The sequence below is a fragment of the Falco rusticolus genome, chromosome 8, assembly GCF_015220075.1.
Source record: "Falco rusticolus isolate bFalRus1 chromosome 8, bFalRus1.pri, whole genome shotgun sequence".
Lineage (NCBI taxonomy): Eukaryota > Metazoa > Chordata > Aves > Falconiformes > Falconidae > Falco > Falco rusticolus.
In genome coordinates this window covers 38088498-38113668 of record NC_051194.1, presented here as the reverse complement: position 1 = coordinate 38113668, position 25171 = coordinate 38088498, and the positions used below count along the sequence as shown (strand labels likewise).

Here is a 25171-nt window from a genome sequence, read left to right as displayed (position 1 = left end):
TGTTTTTGCCAGCCTGCAAGTGCTTTCTCAGTCACTTGCTGCCTCCCTGCCCACAGGAATGGGTCTGGAGGCACCCCTTGTCGAGTAAGCAGAATATTCCAGCGCAGCCCTGGCTGGAACCTCAGCTGGGCCACAGGCAAGACTGAAATGGTGTTTGCAGCTAATGCTGCCATCGCCTGGCAGCTGTTTCCCAATCTATATTTTAATTCATTCTCCCAGGCCTCGATACAGTGAAGAGCAAGAGCCCCACTCCACATTGGTACTAGGCGCTAAGAGATGGAGCTGGCTCCAGAGGGAGGGTTTCTGGAGGGTTTCACATTCGGAGCCAAACCTGGTGTCTGTGTGGATAACGTCTAGAAACTGTGTGTCAGCTTGCCAGCCAGCAGGAAGCACAAGTGTCTGCTCTCTCAACAGTTGACTTTATACTGAAATCTTCACAGGTGTCATTCCTTTTGACCTATGGGTAAGTAATTTGTTCTAGGGTTCCTCCTGGGGAGGCTAGGGGCCTCATCCTCCGGGGAGGATGGAGCAAAAAGCAACAAGCGCAAGTACAGTTCTCTGGCCTCTTGGTGCCTGAAATACTAATGCAAACCATAAGCAAAGGCTGTGGAGGAAAAGACAGCAATACAGAAGAGACCAAATAAATACTAACTAAATTTTGAACTGTTCCCTATGCCAAGAAAATTACCTCTTTTATTCTCACTGTCCTTGAATTCTCAAAACCAGCTTATTTCCGTCTTTTGGAAGAAGCAACTATTAGCTCTCTGCACTGTGTAATCTGATGATGATGCAGGACTTCAGGGTCTATGAAATTTCAGAGGTCAGACTTCTGCTCTCAGTTACACCACTGAAACACCGTAGTGATACTTTTGAAATCAGCGCAACTATGTTGAATTTAGACAGGTAAAGCTCTGTGGGATCCAAGTCAGCAGAAGAAATTTAGTGGGTTTGTTTTATTCTAGGTGGCAAAGTTTGTGCTTGATGAGTTTCCAGGTAAGGCCCAAAATCAATATGCAATCCTGTTGTCTTTGAAATGTGAGTTTAGGCTGCTGTTGGAGGTAATGCTGGATGCTGTAAGTGGTGGTCTCCAAGGCACTAATGCATTGGAAGGAAGGAGACTGAGTATTTTAGAGAAATAAATAGCAAAAGAGCTGGAATCTTTTTGACTTTAGAGTTTGTAATTGGAGCCTCCCATTTCTGCATATGGTGGCTGTGTTCTGAGAATGGCTTTTCCCTGAAATTTCTCATCCCTTCTTGCAACTGGCAAGCAGGGGATTTCTGGGAAGGGATTCTTTTCAGGAAATATAGAAGCAACACCTTCTGCAAACAGTGAAAAGTTGGAAGTGAACACACTACTTTCATTATTTCCCCTAACCAGTTATTCAGGGGAAAATGTGTGTTCGCATACTCATAACCTAAAGTAGGTTAGCCCAGTAGAAAACTGGGCATATCCTCAGCAACCTAAATAAACACCTAGCAGACTTCAGTTATATGCTGGAGTGGTGTGAACACAGGACTAAGAGTGTTGAATTGCTGTATTTCAGACCTGGGCCTGACGCTGATGCACTGGTTGCCCTTTGTCAGGTCTCTGATTCTCACTGCCTTGGGGTCCCGGGTACGATGAGAAGATCAACTGTAAGACATCACTGTAAGTGGAAAATACTGTCATTGCTGAGCGTTGCTGTGGTGCTGGGAACTTGTATGGCTGCTTTGTTCCAATGCAGCAGCAGCTCCTCAAAGTTAGATTTGACCTGGAAATGATCACTGAGACTTGGGCACGGGAAAATGTGAAAAGGATGTGGTTGGGTTGATCCTAGGAAGGGTCTACCACAGCTTCCCACAGGGTTTGTGGATGTTGTGTCAGGCAGAGTCTTGTAACACGGTGGTGTGTGTATTATGGTGGATTAAAGTTCAGGGTCAGACTTTGCTATGTGTTCTCGGGAGTCTTCAAATGGAGACATGACTTTATTGCGTCAATGCTCATTGGTGAAACTGAGAGCAGAGCTGGGCCCACAGCAGTCATGGCTTCTCAGGAGTCTGACTTGTTCTTGCCTAAAGCTGAGAAGTGGTAAGATGCCATCAAGAGCTCCTCCAGACCTTTTTTACAGTATACGGATAACCAGTGCAACAGGGAACCAGTACTGAGCGGATCAGAGCCTGTCCTCGTGGTCACCTACCCATAATAGGACAAACTGAGTCTGATCTCTCATTCCTTTAGGTATGGTAAGTACAGAAAAGGAGGCAGTGCTGGCCTGGTCTATTGAATCATGTTCTCAGTAATTGATCTGCTCCCTTCCCAGTGGTTCTTTTGAAGGTTGCACATGCTTTAATTATGTATGCATGTCCTGTCAATGCATATTAATTGTGTTACGCTTCTCTGCAGAAGGAAACTTGCCCATGGCTGAAGTGTAACTAATGATGCTGAACCTTCTCTGGAGGCGTGTGGTTGTTTTTTTTTTGTTCTGTTTCAGTTCAGCCCTTCACCCTCCCTCCCTCTCTCTTCAGATGGAGTTGACTGGACCTTGCTCTGTGCCTGTGGTTGTGATTTCCCCCATCTTCAGTTTTTGTGGCTAACCTGGTTCCTGTCTCTGGTTTTTTTGGGTGTCGCCGTCTGTGCTGTGGCCGTGTGCTCACTTGCATGCAGTTGAGGAAAGGGCCTCCGGTGCCTCCGCCTCCAAAAGTCACCCCCTCCAAGGAGATCAAGCAGGAGAACATCATCAGTCTGTTTGATGACAATTTTGTCCCTGAGATAAGTGTGACAACCCCTTCGCAGGTTAGCTGCTATGCCCTGCCTTATATTTGTCTACCTCTGAACTTTTCCTTTTGACCTTTCTTCTCTTTGGAGGTGTCAAGCCATGAAACCTGGTCAGGTGAAGGAGGGAGGCAAGCTCAGCACTGGACCTTGGAAGGCAAAGAGTTAGGTGGGAGGGTGGCTAGAAGGCAGCTTTGACTAACACATTGCCTTTTGGGAGCTTTCGTTCGTAGAAGAAATGGGAGAAATGCAGCCGGTGAAGATGCCAGAAAGTAATCGCTGCATTTGTTCAGCAGCAATGTACGTGGATTATGGCTCCCCTCATCCCGTGATACGCTCTCTCCAGACCCACTGATACTGGGTGTAGATGAAGCATGCGTTTTCTGCTCTTGTATATCCCCAAGTGCATCTATGTCTGTTCTGGGAGAAGGCGGTTTTGTGCCTTCACACATAGGCTTTGTGGTTTAAAGCCTGCACAGGAAAGGCCAGCCGGAGTTGCATGAAGTTCTCTTTGCAGAGAACAGGTGCCTGCAGTTTAGATAAGCAGGACTGTGGCTGCTGTGAATTCAGGACTGCTGACACAGTCTATCACTCTTTATCAGCAAGTGGTTCCCATCAGAGTATTTCTTTCTTGTCTCGTGGCACCTTTTGAAGCCCTGAAAAAGGAAAAAAAAAATTCAGATGATGTATTTTTCCTCTTCAGTTTTCTTTTGATTTACATCATTGCAAGAGATGATGCTTGGGTGGGGAATTCTGTCCTTATGGAATGAATGTATATATAAGAATAGCAGTCCTTATGTATATAGGAGCCTGACCAGATTTCTGGCTGTATCATGATATACCTGCATCTAAGTTTTTATATATCTGTATGTGTATATATATTTTTAATTTATTTTTTTTTCCTAAATAGCTTGTTAAAACACAAGTAATGTTTCTATCGGTGCTCATCTGTGACTCACTCCCTAACTTTTCCTTGTATCATTCTGCTCCATTGCCTCTGGTTTACCACCTTCCACCCAGCTGCTGAGGAGCAGAGGTGGAGTGGGGAGGGAAGGAAATCCATGTCAGGTTTTGCATTGCAGTCGATAAAGCTTACAGAGCAGAGACATGATTTGCCAGCAGTGTTGGAAGGTGGGAACTACAGGCAGCTGAACAACTCTGCCATTTTCTGTGCTTCCTTCTCCTGTATCATAATGGACAGCTCTGTCTGCCCCATGGTTTGTATCAGGTATTTCCATGTGAACGCCAGCTCTTAGTCAGGTGAACTCTTCTGCACCTGATCAGTGCTCTGACCCAGGATGGGATCTGCTGTGACTTTCAGTCAGATGGGAGTTCTGAGGGAGGACTGTGGTTGCCAGAGCAGTCTTCTCTGAAGCACCCAACCGCCACTAGCATTCAGTGTGTTGCCCAGGGCTGTTCCTCTCTGATGTCTTAGCTTCAATAGATGTCTTGTGGGAGATCTGGGTAAAGGCAAGGGGTGCTAGCCCTTGCATGTAAGTCTTGAACGGCAGGTAAGGTTATTATTCAATGGCTGGAGCCTTTGATGTCTCACTACTAAAGAAAATTAAAGATGGGGGTTGGAGCCTTTCTGATAATGGGTGGCCTGGATGTGCTGGAGGAGTGTGGTAGTATGCCAGTTGGTTTTTGATACTGGTCACCATTTATTACTGTGATACATTATAGCTTGGTTCCTTGTTGTCATCCCAGTGGATCTCAGAGATGCTCATAAGGAAAAGAAAAATCTATGAGAGGGTTGTGTTTCACTAGAGGGGGTCAAAACAATGATGTGGATTGTATTCAGAAGACTTTCTCTTAAATGGTGTCTCTTGCTGCTTGCCAGGAGGTTTTCCTTTGTGGGGCTGTGATGTAACACTGGAGACCAACCTGCCACACTTTGTGGTTGGAAAGGGAGCTGAAGCAGTAGGGCCAGTGAGCTGGGAGGTCAGTGGAAATAGGGGCAAATCTTCCTGGACTTCCTAGAGAGAGCAACTACTCTGTTGAGTAGAAAAGAGTGTCTTGTAGTGGTTAGGTTAAATTTGAACACCAAAAGTGATAGTTCAGTTTTGAATACTAATGACTCATGCCCTTTGTAGTGACTGTTTTATTAATGGTAATTAGCGAATATGCCATCATTGTCTTTAGCTAGAGCATTAATCAAAGCCAAATTCTGCTGACTTTGAAGAAAGTAGCAAAGCTTCTCAAATTTATGCTTTATTGGAAGACTTCTGTTGTGTGCATGTTTCTGGGATGTCCGGAAATGGAAATCATTCAAAACAGCGTTTTTGGAATGGGGAGTGATTCAAGCCCTTTAGCCTGGGTGAGCTGCCATATTCTGTGTTTCTGTCTCAGATAAAGCAGGAGGGAATTGGCAGGCTTGCAGGGTAGCTCTGAGGTCTCTCAGACTTGCCTTCCAGCAGTTTGAGTGGTTTTCTGCCTGCGTCCAGGCTCCTGAGATAAGTTGTGTGGGTAGAAGCTCTTCTCTATGTGGCTGAGGGAGTCTGCCCTGGGCCATCAGTACAAAGGCAGCTGGGTGAGCTATGGGGGATATAAATAGAAGAGAAGCCCTTCTGAGTCATCAATGGGCAGTGATCCTTTTGACCACAGCAGGTCAGGCGCTTACACCATGTCAGCTCATTTGGCCAGGTGGGAAGATGAATGAGTCCTGTGGAAGAGGCTCAGGTTTGGTTTACAGTGGCACCCATGTGAACCACCCGTGATTATAGGCACCAAGAGTCAGGAGTCACATCAGGCGTTTGCATTGCCACCATGTCTTCTGCGCTTGCAGCTTTAGCTCCTGGATATCATATACCCTCCCTTTACTCTGTGTGTGTGTGTCTAATGCTCGTACTGCTTTTCTTCCTTACTGCTGCCAAGTTTGATGCCCCTGGGCCCTTCCAGGAGGGAGCCAGCCTGTTGGATCTGGATTTTGATCCCATTAAACCAGATGCCACTGTGGGGAAGACCCCCACACCCGCTTCCCAGGTTGGTTCATATCACTAATCCTTCTCCCTTCGTAACTGACTTGTTGCCAAGTGTGGCATGACCTGCACCTACATGAATGATAATGTGGACCTCAGCTGCGGGTGGCTGGGCTGGGTGATCAGCCCCGTGCCTTGCAGATGGGCACCTTGGTCTTCTGTGCTGGATGTGTAAGTCCGGTGAGAATCAGGTGGCAATTAGCCTGATCACAGTCTGGCACTAAGTGTTTGTGGGGTGCTTGTGCGTTGCTCTGATGATCTACTGATTGACAACTTATTCAATTTAACATATGCCCCTCCCTGGATTAGCATCCTCTGTATGCTATATGGATTTAAACTGTTCTTCTGTGGATGGGGATTCAACCTCGGTTCTGTGCTCCTGCTATAAATTGCTCTCAAAGGGATTTTTTTAGTAAACAGTCACTGATAATCTGCAGTTATTTAAGGTGGATATAGCTGTAGATGGATATTCCAGTGATGTGAAGCCTGCCTTTTTCTGGGTATAATATAGCCTCTGCTTATAGTTAAGTAGTAGGTTCCTCCCTGAGCATAATGCTGTGCAGTGCAGCATCAAAAAGGAAGATGTCTGGTTTTGGTCTGGACTGTACCTGGTCCTGTCTGCTGTCAGAGGCAGGTGGTCTGCATTTCATTTTATGTCTAAATGGCTCCTGAATTTGGCTGTTGTCCTCACCAGGACTTTCCATTTTGTATGTATGAAATGGTTATTTTTTCCCTGTGGTTGCCATCTAAATTTGTAATAAACATAATTGGGATGCTTACAGTATTTCTCTAGTATCATCATGTCAAGTATGCCTGTATGGCATAGATTTTTGTAGTAATAAGACTGCTTTTATTAGAGAGATCAAACATTAGGCATCCAATTCTTCTAAATTAGAATACTCTAACTACAAGATACTAGTGGTTATCATAGTTTGGTAACTGGCATAATATAATATGGCATGGATAATATGGCAAGGTACCGCTTTCTGGAAATTTAAGTGGGCAGGTTGGCATTTTGTATCTGCTTGCCCGACAGAACAAGCTGCATGTCAGGATAAGCTTTTTTTTTAAATTTATTTACTGGGATTTTTTTTCCTGAATCATGAATTATAACTTGGATAATTGGGTACCCTGGCATAGCATATGAGTTTGTCTTAAAATGGAATAATTTTTTACCCTTTCAGCAAGCAACAAATACTGCACTGAGTGGGTTTTTCAAAACTGCTCAGCAATTAGCATGTTTGGTGTTCTAATGTATTTATTATTAGTTTCAGAAGTCATTAAAAGAAAGAATCTGAAATCAGTATTCTCTAATGGTAACCACAGTACAAAACCTGGTGAAAACCAGCTAGTTGTCAAAGCGGTCAAATTTATTTCCTATAAGGTGGGTGCTATGGCAAAGAGGTTAAGATATTTCACTACTGATCCAAAGACAACAGTTGGTCTTGTTCTGAAATCATGCTAACTCTGTTGAGTATGGATATATGGGAGCATATTTAACCCTGACAGACTACAAACTCATGAGGTTTTTTTTTCTGGCTATGTGATCTGCCACTGATAACTGAACGTGGCTTGGCTGTCTCCCTTCATACCAGAGGTAGAAAAAACACTTACTTAAATGCCTTGGTACTTCAATTTGAATATGCAGTGGGGAGGGGTGTATAAATTTAGGTACTCAAAAAGTATTTTTAAAACATGCAGAGATAAGTGCTGTTGAATGTATATGTCTGCTTCAGTCTGATCAGCATCTGTAATGTTTGTACTCACTGAAATAATCATGTATAAACATGTTCTATTTTTGTTGCTCTTTGACATGCTTAGTCTTTACCTTGGGATTTATGGGAGGTAAGAACTTCATATGGCTTTCATCTCTCATCATGTACTGTGCATGTGCCGGTGCCATCTCTGTGTGCATACCTGTCTGCTTTCCCTCATTGCTTTTCATTTCTGCACACCCCAAACCAAAGTTGTGCCATGTGCTGCTGAACCCACTTTTGCACCTTCTGTGAAGCCCCAGGGGCAGCCACATGTTTGCAAGTCAGGTCTGGCACTCTGAAACTTATGCCTCCACCAATGCACAACCCCATTGTCTTTCCCTGCTAATTTACTCATCTTTCCTCCGGCATGATGCTGTGACATTCTCCTCAAACTTAGTCCCACTGTGGCATCATCCTCACCCTCCACTCCCCAGCATTTCCTAAACTCTGTACATTCTGTTGGTCTTGTGTGTGATGCATAAATGGCTCAGCTGCCCCCTGTCCTTACTGCCTGTATCACTGGGTATATACATGTGTTTGGAATTATCTGTGGTGTTTGTTCCTTATTGACCATTGTTTCCAGAAAGGCTGATTCACATCAGCCTCTGTCTGCACTGGAAGTTAAGTGCTGGCCCAAGTCTTACCTGGCATCTGCCTCAACCTCAGCTTTGGAGCTTGCTGACAAGGAAGACCCTACACGTGTTCTGCATCTGAACCAAAACCAGACCTTCATTTGTGCCCTCTAGATATATTGGGCCTGGGAAGGTCTCAGATTGCTGCAGATCAGCAATATGGGAGATATTTCAGGCACAACTACTCTTGAGCCTCTCTAGACAAATGGCCGGGGGTGTGGACAGAAAACGCTTGGTCTCGGTACTCAAGCTTGCTACTTGAGCTGGCTGTATCCTATGGCGTGTCCTCAGGCACATGTCCTTGGCTTATGCTGGAGTCCTGCCAACCTTACCATTCTCGAGGTAGGATCACCACCTACAGTCAGTACTCAGAGGGCATGACTTACCCCTTGCTGAAAGCCTGGCCCATGGACTCAGTGGCCAGTGCCCTCCTTCACATGAGCTTGGGTCATGTCAAGAAAGAGATTTCCATTGTGTGTTTTATGGGCCATTAGTGTTTAACATCTGTCATTCCCCTGTATGAGCATTGTCAGTCTGTCTTGGTAAGAAAGAAAAGTAGCTTGTGTTTTTGCGAGGGATGATCTCATGTCTTTCAAGCGGATGGGTAGGAGTGAGGTATGACTGCATCTGATTGAGCTGTGCTTACAGTCTGGGGTGTAAAAAGTGTTTTGGGCCATTTCTCCCATCCTAGAAACTAATTTCACTCAAAGGACAATTTAATCAACTGGGGACTGCTACTAGACAAGATGTTCTCACCTCGCATACCATATACGGTTGAAGAGCAGAGCTCCTTGCAGCTGGGGAATCCTCCTTTTGGTCTTCAAGTCTTCTGAACTGTTTTTGCTCTAATGTAGTTCCTAGCTGTTGAGAGAAGACTTGTTGCATGGTTACATAGTCCTGTATGTCATCAGGTGAACAGCTGCGTAGGAACTTGGATGCAGCAGAACTTGTGTAGTTCTGCAGACAAGGAAACTTGCATTTGGTGTGTATGACGCTGCTGTTAGAATAGGCAAAGCTTTCAAACCTGGCAACAGCAGTGAGCAGTTCTCCCTCTTCTCCTTATAGTGTCTTTCCATGACTGTAAATGCTTTTATAGGCCTTGGGATGCCCACAGGTACATAAAATAGAAAAATAAGTAGCTGACGTGAAAATGCCCTTTAGGGATTAATTTAGATGTAGTTAATCTGGTTATTAAATACTGGTTTTGCAAATTAGCCACTTTTTAAAAAGAAGCTCACATTGTGCTCCTTGTCCACATAAAACCCATGCTTGGCCAGGTAGAGCTGGGCTGGCATCTGTCCCAGTTCCAGTTTCACTGAATGCAAATAAAAAGCAGCCTGGGAGGGAATCTATTTAGACAGGAGAAGCCTTTGTAGCATTTCCTGTGCATACATTTACCTTAGTGCTACCAAAGCTGCTGTGGGAATCCTCTGCAGGGTAGGGATAGCTCTGCTGCATGGAACGTCCTCTGGCAGCACAGGCCTGTGAACATGGTGATGGGGAGACGTGAGGAAAGGTGTGGTAAGAGAGGAAAGCATGGCATCATTGGAGAAGGTAAAGTCATGACTTTTTGTTAAATTAAGGTTTTATTTCATCATTATGGCTGCTGTTAGAAAACTGCTTGGAGGATTGTGCCAGTGCATGGCTAATAGCCAGGTGGGTGTAGAGTTAAGGGTTACTATGATTGTTGCTTTACGCTGGGCTTTTGTAGGGTTGGGACTATGAGAATTGCAACATTAAGAAATCTGGACAATGCCTTGCTTTGAACGTGGTTGTATTCAGGGGTGCGTGTGTCATGGTTTAGCTCCAGCTGACAAATAAGCACTGTGCAGCTGGCTGCTTGCTCCTCCCTGGCGGGATGGGGGAGACAACCGGAAAGGTAAATGTAAGAAAACTTGTGGGATGAGGTAAGAACAGTTTAATAATTGAAATAACAATAATAATAACAGTACTGAAGAGGAAAATAACAAAAAGAGAGAGAAATAAAACCCAAGAAAAACCAAAATGAAAAACAATTGCTCACCACCAACCAACCAATGCCCTGCCAGTTCCCAAGCAGCAGCCCCTGGCCAACTTTTCAGTTTATATACTGAGCATGACTTCACATAGTATGGAATATCCCTTTGGCCACTTTGGGTTAGCTGTCCTGGCTGTCCCCCCTCCCAGATTCTTGTGCCACCAGCCTCCTTGCTGGCAGGGCAGCATGAGAAGCTGAAAAGTCCTTGACTTGCTGCTGAGCAGTGCTTACACTAACTAAAACATCGGTCTGTTACTAACATTATTCTCATCCTAAATCCAAAACACAGCACTATACCAGCTATTAGGAAGAAAAATAACTGTCCCAGCCAAAACCAGGACACTATGTGTTTACCAAATGTATGAGGCATGTAGGCATACTAAAGCTAGTTTATTCGTATGTATTAAAAATGCGGAATCCCTGTAGCAATCTCTATTGTGCAAGTATAAAGTGGGTGTCTGGAGGTGCATGTGCTCTCTGGTATAGAGAACAAATGGCTATAGGCTGGCCATGATGGCACTCAGGCTGCAAATTAGACCTGTGAGATTCTTGTCAGTATTCCCAGGTGCTGCCTGGCCAGTCTCCCAAGGGACTCATCTGCAGCATTGTTGCTGCCAGATCCAACTTATTTCCCGTGTTGTTGCAGTTTCTGGGAGGGGCAAATGAATGTTTTTGATTTTGTGTTCAAACAAATTTAGCCTGATTTCAGGCAAGGGAGAATAAAAGCTTGAACTGCAGAAAGTGTATCAGAGGTGTTTGGTTGGTCTTTTGTTTTGCACAGAAATTCCTGTCCCAAGGCTTCCCAAAACAGTCTCTTCCAGGCAGTGATTTGTAGATGATGCTAAATATTTCTCCCTGGTGGTGGCAGTTTTTGTGCATTAGAAACTCTTCACCAACACAAACGTGTGCATGCACCATGCAGAATATTCGTAGCAAATATTCACAACAGAATTAAAATTCATATGACTCTGCGCCTATTGAGAATCAAATTGGGTGAAAGTTAGCACAGTTTTTAGTTCGGTTTGATTTAGTGCTGATGTCATGTAGATGCTGAGTCCAGACTAAGTTCTGTATCTGGACACCTTATTACCATGCTCTTCTGTTTCTGGCAGTATGCAAAGGCTTAAATATTCTTTGATCGTTGATCCTTGGAAGTAACTTGTTGAGAGATCCTTGTCCCTTGATGTGCAAGCCGACTTGTATTCCTGTACAAGTGGGCAATCTATATGTAGTGATAGATACTGTGCATGTGTAAAGGAGGTCTGTTCTTTAGATGAAAAAAGAGGTGCACAGGATTTTTGGTGTTTCATCGATTTCCTCTGGAGTGTTACCTGTTGCGTGGCTGGAGCGAGAGAATGCGGAATGCAGGCTTTACTGTGATTTCGCGGGGTTGCAGAGAAAGAGGGAGATGAAACCCAGCAAGACCCTGAGATTTCTCACCTGGCTGTCGGCAGATGGCAGCAGCCAACAGCATAGAGCGCTTGGACAGACTAAGATGCACTTTCCTGTGTAGCTGTACTGAGCATAACTTCCCACCTGAATCACTTTTGTATTGCAGCCTGCAGAAGCAGCCCATGCAGGAGCTGAAGCAGCTGGATCAGAAGCAGCAGCTGGAGCTGAAGCATCTAAAACCGAAGCCGATTCAGGATCGGTAAGCACCTCGAGGGACAGCATTCCCTTTTTTTCCTCGCATCTCTTTGTCATACAACAGATGTGGGAGGCTGAGCTGGGGAAAGAGGTGACTGCTTGGAAAAACACATCGTGCCACCCCAGCAGTTATAGTGCTCTTAGAGGCCAGTTGCAGCTGTGCATACACATTTTATCTGTGTAGAGCTTAAGGAGAAGCTCTGATGGAAGATCCACAAAAAAACCTGTCCCTTCACCCATGTTGTGAAGCCAGCCCACAGCCCGTGCCGTCCTAAGCTTGTGTTGTCTGCTGGATTCCTCCTTGCTCACCTTCTGCTTTACCTACCTTTCCTCTGGGTTTTGCCTCTGTCCCCTGAATATCCAGGGTTCCTCTTTTTCTCCTGGTACTGCCACCTTTTTAGGGGACTGGAGTAGATCCCATCTCGTGGCTGCTTTGTTCCTATAGGCTGTTGCATTTGAGTTGTTGGTTCCATGAGGGCTCTACACAAACTGCATTGTGACTGCAGCGAATGAGAAATGCCAGGCATTATGGTCCCAGAAAAACTCTAAATTCCCTCTGCCCTTCCACAGCCTTTAGCAAAGGAAGACAGTGGTCACCTCTCCTGCCTTTGCCGTCCTTTGGGGTGTTTCTGTCACTGGTGTGTTTGAAAAACCTGCTGAAGCCATGGATGGGGTAGAGATGTGGATCCTCCAGGGTGAACTTGGGCTGTAATTTTGGATTCTCTTTTCTCATTGGCTTTTTTTTCTTCCTTGGCTGCTGCTCCCTACCAGAGCTCTCTGCCTGCTGTCGTTGTGGAAACTTTCCCTGCTACCATCAATGGCACTGTGGAAGGAGGTGCTTCATCTGAAAGAGCTGACATGCCCCCAGGATTTCTGTTCAAGGTGAGTGTGTGTGGTGGTGGGGCACTGAGTTCCTGGTGATTTTTTTTCTTGTAATGAATTAACTACTTTTGCTCAGCATGGCGATGGGCTTTGCTGCATTGAAAAGGAGAAAAGAAGCTGAAGAAGAGATACACCTACCTTTCCACCATCCCAGCTTCATGCGGTTCTAGATGCTTCAAAGGGCTATACAAGCACATCAGTGTTTAAATGTCTGGCTGTGGTGTATAGCAAAACTCTTCCTTCTCTCTGCTGCAGTTATTTCTATCTCTGGTGGTGTGGTAGTGTCAGTCACAGATGCGGGATAGTAGATAAGAAGTTGTGCTTCAAACTGGAAAGGTTAAACTTTGATGCAAGTGGCAAATGAAGAGTTGAAAACACCTGTAGGGACAGAGGAGTTCCTGTTTATCCTGGCTTTCTAATTTCCCCCAAACATGAAAAAGTATAGGATTAGACAGGGAAGTCTGGTGGGTATTCTGAATATGCCAAAGGTCACTCACAGCTTGTTTTGAAGGTGCTGGAGGAAGGAGTGATTCTAGGTGACGATAGGCCACAAATTTAACCTGCATAATGGAATACTGTAGCAAGACAGCACAGATCCATAATACCCTGAGAGTGAGAAATTACAGTCTCCTGTAATAGGAATGCTTTTCTTCTGCTTTAGTCATGTCCAGGCATCATTTTGGTTTTTTTTTTTCAGGGAGTTCTACCAAAAGCAGAAGAATGACAACCCCCTGAAGAACAATAGGAGGTTCATCAGATTTAGATTGGTTGCAGGCAGCAATTTTAGGCTGTAGTGCTCAAAGCGAAGAGCTGTGGTTTGAAGTAAAAAAGCTGTAACACATATGATGATAGGAGTTAGACTGAATACCAGAGAGAGAACATGGCAGGATACAATCACTCAAAGATCTAAACTGATACTACTCTTTCCTGCGTTTCCTCTCCTTGCTTTCTGTGACAGAGATAGGAAGCTATAGTCTCTAATGCTCTTGCAGTCCAGCTGCAAAAAGAATAGAGAGCACCATTTGGGTGAATACAGGCTTTCTACCCTGTGAGGTTTTTAGACCCGTACCATGGGAATTCAGCTCTCCTAAGGAAGGACAGGGAGGTGCTGATGCATAACAAGTTGAATGAGATGCCCTGTGGCGAAGGTGAGCTGCATGCCAGGCTGTATGAGCAAGCATGTAGCCATTAGGTTAAGGGAAGTGGTTATTCCCGTAGAGAGGGCATTTGTGACCCAAGCTTGCCCTGCCTTGAGCAGCAGGTTGGATCAGATGGCCTCCAAAGGTGCCTTCCTACCTGAATCATCCAGTGAATCAGTGAAGAGGAAAGCCTTGCCACCCGTTATGGAGCTGTGTGAGAGAAGGCTGCCCTCACCCAAGCTCTCCTGTTCTCTCCCCGTAGGTCCAGGCCATGCATGACTACACGGCCACTGACAGCGACGAACTGCAGCTGAAGGCCGGGGATGTGGTGCTGGTGATTCCGTTTGAGAACCCTGAGGAGCAGGTGAGTGGGGAAGACAGGGTGTGAGCCTGGGCCGGGAGGAGCCAACGGGATTTCCAGAGCTGCTTCTTCCTCTGCTAACAGTTGGCTGGCTGGATGCAGAGCCATCAGTTTGTGGCTGGGAGCTGACCGGGATAGCCGGTTGTCCTTAAGCTTGAGATTGGCTTCCTGCAAGAGAGTGGAGGACTCTGCTTGTTATTGGAAAGTGGAGACATTATCCTGTATAAAGCACGTGAAATAGCTGTGGCTTCCTGTTCCTATCGGGGCATTTGAGCTAGTGCAATGACTTCCTTGATCAGAGAGCCTGACAGAGCCCATACTTCACCTCCTCACTGCTCCTAAACTTGATGCACGTTCCTTATGACCACTTCAGTGTGGACTGTGGCATTGGCAGGAGTGACCCACAGCTTCTGACAATATTTTCTCCCCTTTTGGGAAGTGCTGGAGCTCGGAGAAAGCAGCTCGCCATGGATGATGTCTTGCACTTCAGCGTAGCAATGGCAATTTCCAAAAGACAGGTTTGGTCAGGAGATGGCAGCAGACTCAAAGACTGGAGCAGATTTCTTATCCTCAGAGAACAGTCTTACTGCCCATCTCCAACTGAATTTAATTGGCAATGTTTTTCTTTAATCTGAGCTGTTTCTAGAAGCCTTGAGTAAATCCTTCTCACTTGCTGTGTTTGAGGGCTTCCAACTGATAGTCTGCAGTAGTTTTACTACTTTGGCTGAGGGAGGTGGTGATTTTATAAAATTCATGCTCACGTCTCCAGGATTCTGTTTGGAAAAGGAAGAGAATTCTTCAAAGTGATTAGGTAGTCATCAGCTCTTTGGGTTTGGCCAAGCCCAGACGCTATCGGGATTCCACAAGGGGTAAAGGGAAGCTGATGTAGCTCACTGGCCACAGAAGATGCGGATCTTCTTTGTGGCTCAGCTGTTGGCTTTGTGAATTATGGAGGCAGATCTTGCTGCTGCTTGTGAAATAGGAGCTATAACGTGCCGGCAGTTCCTGCAGAGCTAGGCGCTCTAGGGGGAAGGGTTGTATGGGGAAAAGGCAGTGATTCCTTGTAGAGACAAGACTCATCACTGAGTGGGACTGCCCTGCACGAGTATTTGTGAACATTTCTTTCTCAGAAAGCATTCTGGATGGGAAATGAGTGGCAGCTTCCCTAGTTTCTGTGGTAGGAGACAGCATGTGGAAAGCAGAGTTTCTCAATGCCCTATGTTTGCACTCTAGCTGGATGTGGGTGCAACAGCCATGAACTCGAGACTCTCCAAGCTGCAGAGGGTGAGCTCTGAGTGTTGCTAACATGATGCTGTAGCTGCACTGAAGCCCTCTAACCCTCCTACAGTGTATCCTGTGCTACAGCTCATTTTCCTAACCTTGACCATACCCAGCCACAAGATGTTGGCTGTTAACATGTGCATGAACTGTGCACGTGAGTGGAGGAAGTTTAGGGTAATAGACTGTGACCCATGTCCTTATCTTGCAGCTTGTTTGTGGGTCTGTCAGCCAGGCCTGGATTGATTTTTCTTGACAGAAGAAAGGGTTGAGGGCAGCAATGTTTCTAAGCTGGCACTTGGAGCGATGTGGTTCAAGATCAGCAGGGGTCAATCTGGGTCCTTGTGTCTAATCCCTACAGCTGAGGAGACACTTCATAGCAGGATGCAGCAGGATGCATGCTGTATGGCAGAGATGCTATGTGCAAATGGATGAGCTTTTGTGCTTGCTGTGCTGTGGGCTGGAAGCTGCCTTCCAGACACTTGGGCCCAGCATCTTCTACCTAGTCGTTTGTCTTCCTGATTTATGGCATGTCAGTCTTTCTGCAGCCCCTGCAGCTGGCTGCTGCAGATGGGCTCCTGCCTCATGCCGTTCCCATGACATCCCCTGAATGCTCAAATCTAAGGCAGCAGCAAGGGCTAACTGAGTCTACAGGCACCCAGTACAGCCTGCAAGGAGCAGGGAACTGGAATACAATGGCTGGTCTGTGCTGTTGCCACATGAAATGTGCAGAAAACAGGACAAGAGAGCAGAAGCTGCAAAATGGCAGTGGAAAGCAATATGTGCCCGCTGCATCACTCCTGCATTGTGCGGGCATGTTTTTAAAGAACATATTCTGTAAATACAAAGGGAGCCGTTGCTTGGCTTTGGGTAAATAACCTAGGTAACTCCTGCCAGTTCCAGGAAACCAGAAGTGTCAGAACAACTGTGTGAACCACACATATGCATGCCTCATTTCCCCACAGCTTAGAGCATCTGGTTGCCTGAGCACTTCTGCCCTGGCAAGTTATGTAGCTGAGTGTGATAACATATGTCTAAATGAGCCTGGTGCATGCTTTGCCCAGAGGAGTGGATGCAGAGCAGGCTGTTGAGTTTGGAAACGGCAGTCCTCTGTGCAGCTCTCTTGCCTCATGCTGCAGTCTTAACCCATAGGCTGCCCCACTGCAAATGACTCACATGAAGTGGGTATATTTGCGTGCTGAAGGAGTGCTTCCATGGTGGCATCTCCGCGGCGCGCAGAGAATGGGGTGGTTGCACACCAGAGCTGCAAACAGTGCAGCCTTCCCACCTTGAATATCTCATCTGCCTCATGTGCTTCAGATGGAGCAGAAACGTTGATGCTAGACACTCTGCAGGCAGAGCGGTGGGAAGTCTGTTCTCCTCCTGAGCAGGTTCTACTAAGCAGAACTCCGTTTGCCTCAGTGAAAATTCACCCCTGTTTATAGATGTATAGGTTTGGTGGCTAGGGATGGCTCTTGTGAGAGACCTTGAGTCTTACATAGTGTGTGGCACAAGTTTGGGAGCTTTGCCAAGATCGCCTTACATTAGGCCCAACAGACTGCTGGGTTTTGGGAAGATGCGTTGAGGTCCTTGGCTTCCTATCCTCTTAGACCAGAATTTCAGCATAGCAAACAAGACTCGTTTTGCCTACACCACCTCTCTAAAATCATCCGGGTGCCCTGACTGAAGCAGGGGATGAGCACCTCCAGGGGATGATTCATCCTTTTCAAAGACCCGTGCCCAAGATAAATGGGGTGAATGGCACTGTGGAGGTGCCCATCTTTTTTTATAACTATGGAGAATGTTAGACCCCTCGTGTTTAGGTTGTGAAAGGTGAGATTGGTGGTTGCTCCCATCCTATAGCTCTAGAAAGTTTGGCAGAATGTCTCCTGCTTCGGCAGGTATAAATTATGACATACTTCTATTACGCTTGCTACTTATTTACAATTTCAGTGCCTCTAGACACTCTGGGTCGGGTAGGAGTTTTGGTACTGATTCTGGGGGTGTGTGGCCTTCTCCCAGTTTAAAACGGAACATTTTTTCCTTCTCCCCCACCCTTTTCCTGGATTGTCTCCCAAGCCAAATACGAGCATGGCTTTGGTAATGCCTTGACACCTCCTTGGCCTGCAGTCTGTAAGAAAAGTCCCTGCTGACATTTATCTCTCAGCACCTGATCTTTTTCTTTTCCTCCAGGATGAAGGATGGCTGATGGGTGTGAAGGAGTCTGACTGGATCCAGCATAAGGAACTTGACCAATGCCGAGGGGTTTTCCCTGAGAATTTCACGGAGCGGGTGCAGTGAAAGCCCAAGCCCACCAGCTGCATTTCTGCTGCAAGAAAGCAAGTTTTCTGGTAGATAATTGAAAAAGAACAGCAAAATGAAAAGAAGAGAGAATTTTAAAGGCACAGAAGCCTGAAAAAAAGTCAACTTGAAGGATGTGTTCTTCTCAAAGGGCAAGATTTCAGAAGTAAATTGAAATTCAAAGTGTTATCAAAATATATAAGTATTAATAATAATAAGGCAAGTCAAATACCCTTTTTCCCCTTTGGTTTTAATAGCGTTTGGATTTGGAGGACTGATGCAGAAGTAACTCGGTGTGGTTCTCTAAATACTGCATTCACTGCATTGGTGAGATGCCAGTCTGATCCCTGGAAAGGCAGTAATTGTCTAATGGCTTGAGAGTAGAAGCTGCATTTGCTCTTGGGTGGGTTCATCTGTTTTGTCTTGAAGGTGGCTTGCATGGCAACCATAAAAGATCAGCCTTCCCTACATGTTCAACCTACAGTAGGCCAAACTTTCTGTTATGCTGTTGAAAAAAATATTTAGTGTATAGTGTTCACCAATACTTATGTGTGTGTGCGTGTGTGTATTTTATTTTCTTCCTTTAAAACGATGTTACACAAACTGTGATTTTGTACACGTAAAGATAGAAGAAACTACATGGAAAGGGCATAGAGAAGATGGAATGTGTGAAGCTGTGCTCAGTCCAAAGTTCTTTCAAATGTAGACACTTAAATTCTCGCAGTAGTATTGACCTGTGAAATGCTAAGGGGGACAGACAAATTCAAGAGGAGAAACAAGACAAAATAAGCAGATGCCATTTAGGTTGCTCTGAAATTCAGGTGAGGGAATCCTCGCCCCCCCCAACCCCATAGGCGGTTTCAGAAAAGCTTAGATTCATGTAGATGGAAGATAGCTCTAAAATCTGGGTGGTTAGAAAATTTGCTTTTAAAGAAAGAGATAAAGGAAGAAAGATTTTTTTTCTGAAAGAATATCTAAGAAAAGACACTGAGAAAAAAAAATACTTTCTTTGTTTTTAATTGGCATTGTTATTTGTGGAATTGTAGTTCTTATTTTCTTTTGAAGAGTTCTGTAATTGAAATATTGTTAGATCAGCTTTCTCCAGTGCTGTGCTGGCGATCGAGTTAATCTCTATGAAAACTATACTCATTTAAAGTGGCTGCATGACTTCATGGTCTTTTAATGCATTAGAAAGGAAGGCAAGAACATCAGAGTGTCAGTGTCAAGAAGATATTCTGCAGTCTAATACTGATGCCAAGACCTTTCCTATACCTTTCCTTTGCTCTTGTTTGTTTTTGAGTTTTGTTTTTTAGTTTAAACAAGCAGATGACAAGGCTGTTTCAAAGTGCATATTACACTTGTTAAAATAAGCCGGTCTGACCCTCCAAGACTCTAAAGTCCCACAAAGGTACTTTAAACTTACTTGAATACTGATGCAGCTGGCAAGCAGATCGGGCTGTTACCTTTTTTTTTTTATGGCTTCCCCCCCTCCCACCTTTATGATCCTTTTGCCTTGAAGGGATTTTAACAGCGAGGTTACCTCCTGCTGTAAAAGGACAGGATCACTCTGAAATAATGTTCCTACCTGTTAGGAGCTGGCTTTTGTCAAAGAATGCTGACATGCACTACTGAAAACCCCACTTTTCCCAATCTTTTTGGGTTATTTGTAGGACAACAGAAAAAAACATGGTAGGACAAAAATGGATTTTTTATTTTTTTTTTAAATTTTAGTTCAGAGGGGCAGATCACATTTTGATTAGAAAGTATATTTTTATAAATGCAATGAATTGCTGGAGTTCCTTCTGCTTTCAGCTTGGGAGATGATCTGTGCTAGTTAATTACAGCAATGTAACAGGCATCAAAATCTGTCCTATATACCCCAAATCCCTTCTCCTTCTTTTCTTCTTAATTCTCTCTCTCTTCCCACCCCCCACCCCCCCCCCCCAATAAACATGCGGGAATTTGTTTTACATCACTGTTACAAACCCCCATAGTATTTAGGAGTAACTGCTCACAACACAGAAGGACTGGACTCCACAAATTATAGTATGGTGAGCTGTTGCTTTAGAATACTGCCCTGTTTGATCTTTTTTGTTTTCCTTTTTTCACTGGGGTTGTCTTTGTTATTACTCTTTTTCCAAAATATCTATTTTTATGCATTTGTGACTCCCATTACTCCTTTAAAGAATATTCATAGAAAAAAATATACATTTAAATATACATAGAAATATATATATAGAAAAGCGGGTTGATCCAATTAACATAATGCTGTCAGCTTAAAATGTTTATTTTTATGCAAAACCTGTGGATTATTGTTTTTTTTTTTAAAAAAACCGCAAGATTCTAAGTACCAGAGCTGTGATTTTTGTCTTGCAAGTAATTGTTCTAGACCATTTAGAAAGCTGTGCTGATACCTAATTTATTGTGGGTTTTTTTGCTGTTGTTGTTGTTGTCTTCTGCTGTGTTTGAACCAGATGACTGTCCCAACAAAGATCCTCATAAGGCCTTTTCATTTTATTGAGCTTGCAAAGCAACTATCCAGTACTGTATTGTCCCTGCAGAAGTGGTAACACGCTGCAAATAAGGGATGTTGTTTTCAGGTCACATGAGTGATGCTCAAATATTGCTAGTGGGGAGGATGTTGTGTCTTTCTCCATTTGCTTACCCCCAACCCAAAAATCCCAGCCCCCAAACCCCCTTGCTTAGAGGAGGTAGAGTGGGTTACCCAGATCTTGCATTGCTTGCAAATAAGTAGTGTCAGCACATCTCGGTCAGATCCTGAACACGCAGGATCAGACCCACAGTTTATAAATTGCCTTATAGGAGAGTAGGATGGCATAGCAGGAAGCTTGCAGATAGCAATGTTTTTTGGAGCCAGGAGTTCTCTTATCTCTTGGGTCATGTTCAGCGCATTGTAAACAGCCACAACTCCTCCCATTTTCAGTATTTTTACATCTGCTAAATACCTTGATTCTGGTTGGTATTACCTGGTGGAATGAACTTTCCATTTTCTTTGGCTTAGGACTGATTCAAATAGAAAGAGGGACAGTAAACTCCCAAGTAGGCTGTGCCCACAGTGGTTTTTCAGTTTGCGGGCGGAACTGGAAAATCCTGGGAAAAAAGTCATAAGGGTGACCTGAGACAATTTTTCCCCCCCCCTTCATTTACTCAGTGAAATAAGAAAAGGAAAAATCAAAACATAAACAAACAAAAATATCCTTTCAAACTAAACTGAACTACACTTGTATGGTTGTGTTTCACTTTTTGAAAAACTTTATGACTTGGGCTATAACAAGTTGCTTTGAAGCAAAAATGTGAAGCCTTCTGTTTTGAAAATGCTGAAAGAAAATCTTTTAATGTTAATAGTCTTTTTGCCTTTGCCTTTTTTTTTCTTAATCTGATGACTGGTTTCAGTTAACCCTAAACTGCATTTTTGTTGGTGAATACATCATCCACTGAAGAGAACCCAAAGAAGCCTATTGCCCAGTTCTGCCCCACTGATAGGTACACTGGACACATTGCAGGGATTACCTGGTATCTGGTCCAGCAAAGCTGCTGTTTCCTCATCTAATAACTTCCACTTGTTTTACTGGGTGAACAATAAAAGCATTTCTCATCCCGTGCTATTGACTGGTTTTGTAGCCTGGCTTAGAAAGACATTCTTGCTCTATCAGTCTTAGTTTGGTCACAGATTTATTATTATAGATTTATGATGCTACTCCAGTTTGAGCCTAATCCCAGTGTTCAGTGGGAATTAACATTTGCCCAATTGATGAGAAAGAAATAAGGTATTACTTTTTCTCCTTTTTTCTGTCTTAGCAATGTCAGGAATATTAGATAGAATTAGGAAAAGGTCCCAGGGTAAAGATGAATGCGTTGTTCCAGGCGAGAGTCCTGCATACTCTGTGCTGCGTTCCATGGGAATTCCTCAACTGTCTGTGTTTACCACCTTTGTGTTTCCGGGCTGTGAAGGTTGTGCAGGCTTCGTCCCAGCTGCTCAGAGCTAGTCCTGCTTTGTGATCCGTTTGCCACGAACCTTGTTCACAGTTGCAGAACCCTTTTCTGTCCCACTATCTAAAGCCCATGGCCCAGGCACACACACACCCCCAAGTCAAGGGGGTCTCTCATGACCCAGAGCAGATGCGAGGACTCTATATTCTGCCTGGAATTGGGATGTCAGCTCAGTTAAATTTTGCAACGACCTCTTGAAGGGAAAAGGCCCAAGGCTAAGGAGGTGCTGGGGGAGGATGGAGGGATTATATGTTTTCTTTTTCATTTGGGGTTGATGCGCTGGCTGCCTCAGTTACAGGGAGGTCCAGAACCTCTTTATTTAGGGCTGAGAACAAAATGTGAGTGGTCTAGATGTGAATGGTCAATATGGTAACAGGTGTGTGTCTCCTGCAAAGGATGCTGAGCTCAGAGTTTCCCCTTTCCTCCTCTGCGCCAGACAGAGAGTGGCTCTCTGCCACTATTACATGTTTTGGATGCTGTGCAGTCCATACTGCAAAACAGCGAATGTGTCTTTTGCTGGAGAATGCAGGGATGTCTCTCTCAGCCCTTTCTAGGTGGAGCTACTGATCTTTCACAGACAAGGCCTGTGTGCTTCTAACACAGTAGCCTCTGATCTCAGTAGCCTCTGTGTCTTTCAGCATCTGACCTCGCTCTCCAGGTCCTCGTGTTTGCAGCCTCTCCCATGCTCTTTGAGGATGACAGTAGCATAGAGCACTTCCCTGTGTGCCTAAAGTGCAAAGCTAGAAGATGCACAAATATGTCCATCAGCAAATGCTACGCAGTGCAGCTTGACAATGCTGATAACCAGAAGAACAAGCAACAGCTTTTCTTCTCTGGGCTGCCAAAGGGGAGCTCTTCCTTGTCACACCTGGCGCTGGTCCAGACACCTCTCTGCTTGCATGCTTTGGCTTAGACACTTCGGAGTAGCAAACTCCTGTCAGAAAGGGGTCCTGTGTGGTGCCCAGAGCTGGACTGTGCCACCAGCCCTTGCAAAGCTTGGGGTCTGTAGCTGGTGCATGGGGGCTGAGAATTAGAAGACTGTTTCAGGAATTTTGTTTATGAAACTAAATGGAGAAGCTACAGCTGCGAAGACTGGTCTATATGAACTTGTACTTTGATGTGTCTTATGGCTGTAATTCCTTCACCTGTTTTTACAGTGTATTCTGCTAATCCTGTCCCTAGTCTGCATTTCATGTAGATGGTCCCTGCTTGAACTTGCCAGATGCAGTCCTGGGCTTATTGCTTCTCTGTAACTGAATCAAATGGCAACGACTTTGGCAATGTATTGGCAATCTCTTTTCCTTCTGTTAATTCAGTCTCTGAGTTTTACCACAATGACCTGAGAAATGTTTGGGTTTTTTAATTATTTTAATTTTTGTTTTGTTTAAACAAAGCTAAACAATCCCCATTGTATTCAGAGCTGTGACACCCAGTTCCAGTGACAAGTACTAGATGGATTTGTCCCGTTTTGTTTCTTGGCAATGTTCAGAAATATAATTTGTGTCATCCTAACTCCTGTGTCAGTCTCTCTCTCTCCCCCTTCCCCCCTCCCTGTCCCCCCCATCCCCCCGATTTTTGCCCCCCACCTTTGTATAAAGAAGTTGAAACAATTCAGGACGTTTTTCTCATCAAAGAGGTGAGTACCTTCAAGGAAGCTAGGTGCTATTAGTTCTAGAAGTTCTTTCAAACACATGGGATGGAGAGGGCGATGCTGCTCCTTTCCTGAATGAGTACAACTGCAGAATAAACTCTTCTAGCAGCCATCTCTGTTCTGTTGTAAGGACCTGACACCAAAGGAATGCAACATGTGGAATGATTTGAGACCTTTGCTTTGTAATAGCTACTGACCCCAAAGTGATGTGGTCTTCATCCTCTAAGGCAATTTTTTTTTTTGGTGATGGCAGCATGACACCACGTGGGCACCCTACCCCATCTGGCCAAACATCTCCCAGCTCCCTTTGGCCTGTCGGCACACCTGCATGAGCTCTTGGTTTTCAGGCTGGCTTTTGGGTCTGGTCTTTAATGGGGAATTTTCTTCACCTGTAGAAAGGGGATGTTTCTGCCCTTCAACCAGTGCTTTAGGACCCATGAGGGACAGGATTAGTGGGATTCATGGTACTTTGTTGACTTTTGGGGCCACCCCCTTGGATGCCTTATTCCAGACAGGCTTGGTGCAGCTGCACATGGGACGTGGTGTGTAAATAGCAAGCACTGGCCAAAGGTTGGAACACGATCGGATGCAAGTTGGTGCCAGTTAGCGCTCTGATGAATGGACTGCCAGAGTCCTCTGCTTTAGCATGCAGGTGTGCAAGCCTCAGAGTCAGCGTGGGGAGCTGGCCAGACTGTGCTTGTATGGTTCCTTTATTTCCAAATGGCCTGGAGGGTTTAGTGCCTTTTAGCCTCACCTCTGTGGTACTGGGATGGACCTGAATCAAATCTTGCAGCAGAGGGAGGGAAAGAGGCAGGCTTGCCCCTGAAACTATCGCTGCAGTTGGTGACTTGGGCTCTGCCTCAGCTTGGCATGATGGCTCCTGCAAGGCTGAGCTGGGGCAGCTCTGCCAGGGCAGGGAGCTTGCAGGGCAGGAGCAAAACCCTGAGGCATGGAGGCTCTGTGCATGCCTTCTGTTTGCCCTTCCTCAAGCTGTTTTATTTCCATCACCCAGAAACATAAAGAAAATGGGAGGGGAGAAGGCAGCCGAGGGCGAGCAGTGTACATAATTCATTATCAGCCACCTCTGCTCAGCTGCATAATTCATTCTCAGTGATGTCTTCCTGCTCCAAACAAGCAGCACTTGGGCTTGCTGGCCGAGTGCAGGCTGTGGCCACGTGAGCCCTGGCGATGTATTTGGAGCAGGAGCAGGCTCATGGGCCCCTGGGTCTGTCCTCGAGAGCCCTTAGCATGCTGCAGGGAGAGTTGGGCTTCGCTCTGGGAACACAGCTGGAGAAGGAAGCCTCTACAGGTGGAGGCGGCACATGTAGTACTAGGTGAGGCTGGGGTGCCTGGCAGTGGGCAAGGTAGAAGCCAGGGTCTTACATATTACATGCTGCAGGGGACTGGCATGGACTGGTGTCAGTTGCTCTGTGGCATCTCCACATGAAGGCAGAAGTTGGTGTCTGGGCTGTCCTTCAGTGGCAGCCCATGCTGCCTGGGAAGATACCATGGCAGGGAGTTTGAATTCCAGAGTGGAGCTGGGGAGCTGGGGGTCACTCTGCAATCCCGAGGAGGAGAAGGTGGAAGTCTGGGGCAGCTCTAAGCAATTTCTCCTGTGTGCTGGCTGGGTGAAGCTGGTGCCCTTTGCAGAGCAGGATTGCTGCTTCAGCAGGTGGAGGAGCCTCTGCTGCCCGTCTGCTGCACAGCTCAATCCACAGAGCCATTAATAACAGTGTGGGAACAGGAATTCAGCAAGTGCCCGTGA

General features: G+C 45.3%; 1 protein-coding gene across 8 annotated transcripts in view; it reads left to right on the top strand.

Annotated features, from left to right (window-relative positions):
* Positions 1–23267, top strand: part of BIN1 (bridging integrator 1) — a 102065-nt gene extending 78798 nt beyond the window's left edge. For 2 of the 8 annotated variants that reach the window (XM_037397301.1, XM_037397303.1), the window contains 7 exons: positions 2645–2773; positions 5627–5734; positions 7552–7575; positions 11695–11787; positions 12555–12665; positions 14067–14168; positions 17637–23267. In XM_037397301.1, coding sequence (XP_037253198.1) covers positions 2645–2773; positions 5627–5734; positions 7552–7575; positions 11695–11787; positions 12555–12665; positions 14067–14168; positions 17637–17744 — 675 coding nt within the window. In that variant the 3' untranslated portion in view covers positions 17745–23267. The remainder of the gene's footprint in view (positions 1–2644; positions 2774–5626; positions 5735–7551; positions 7576–11694; positions 11788–12554; positions 12666–14066; positions 14169–17636) is intronic. The other 6 variants (XM_037397305.1, XM_037397306.1, XM_037397307.1 and 3 more) reach the window with 4 other exon arrangements.
* The last annotated feature ends 1904 nt before the right edge of the window (positions 23268–25171 follow it).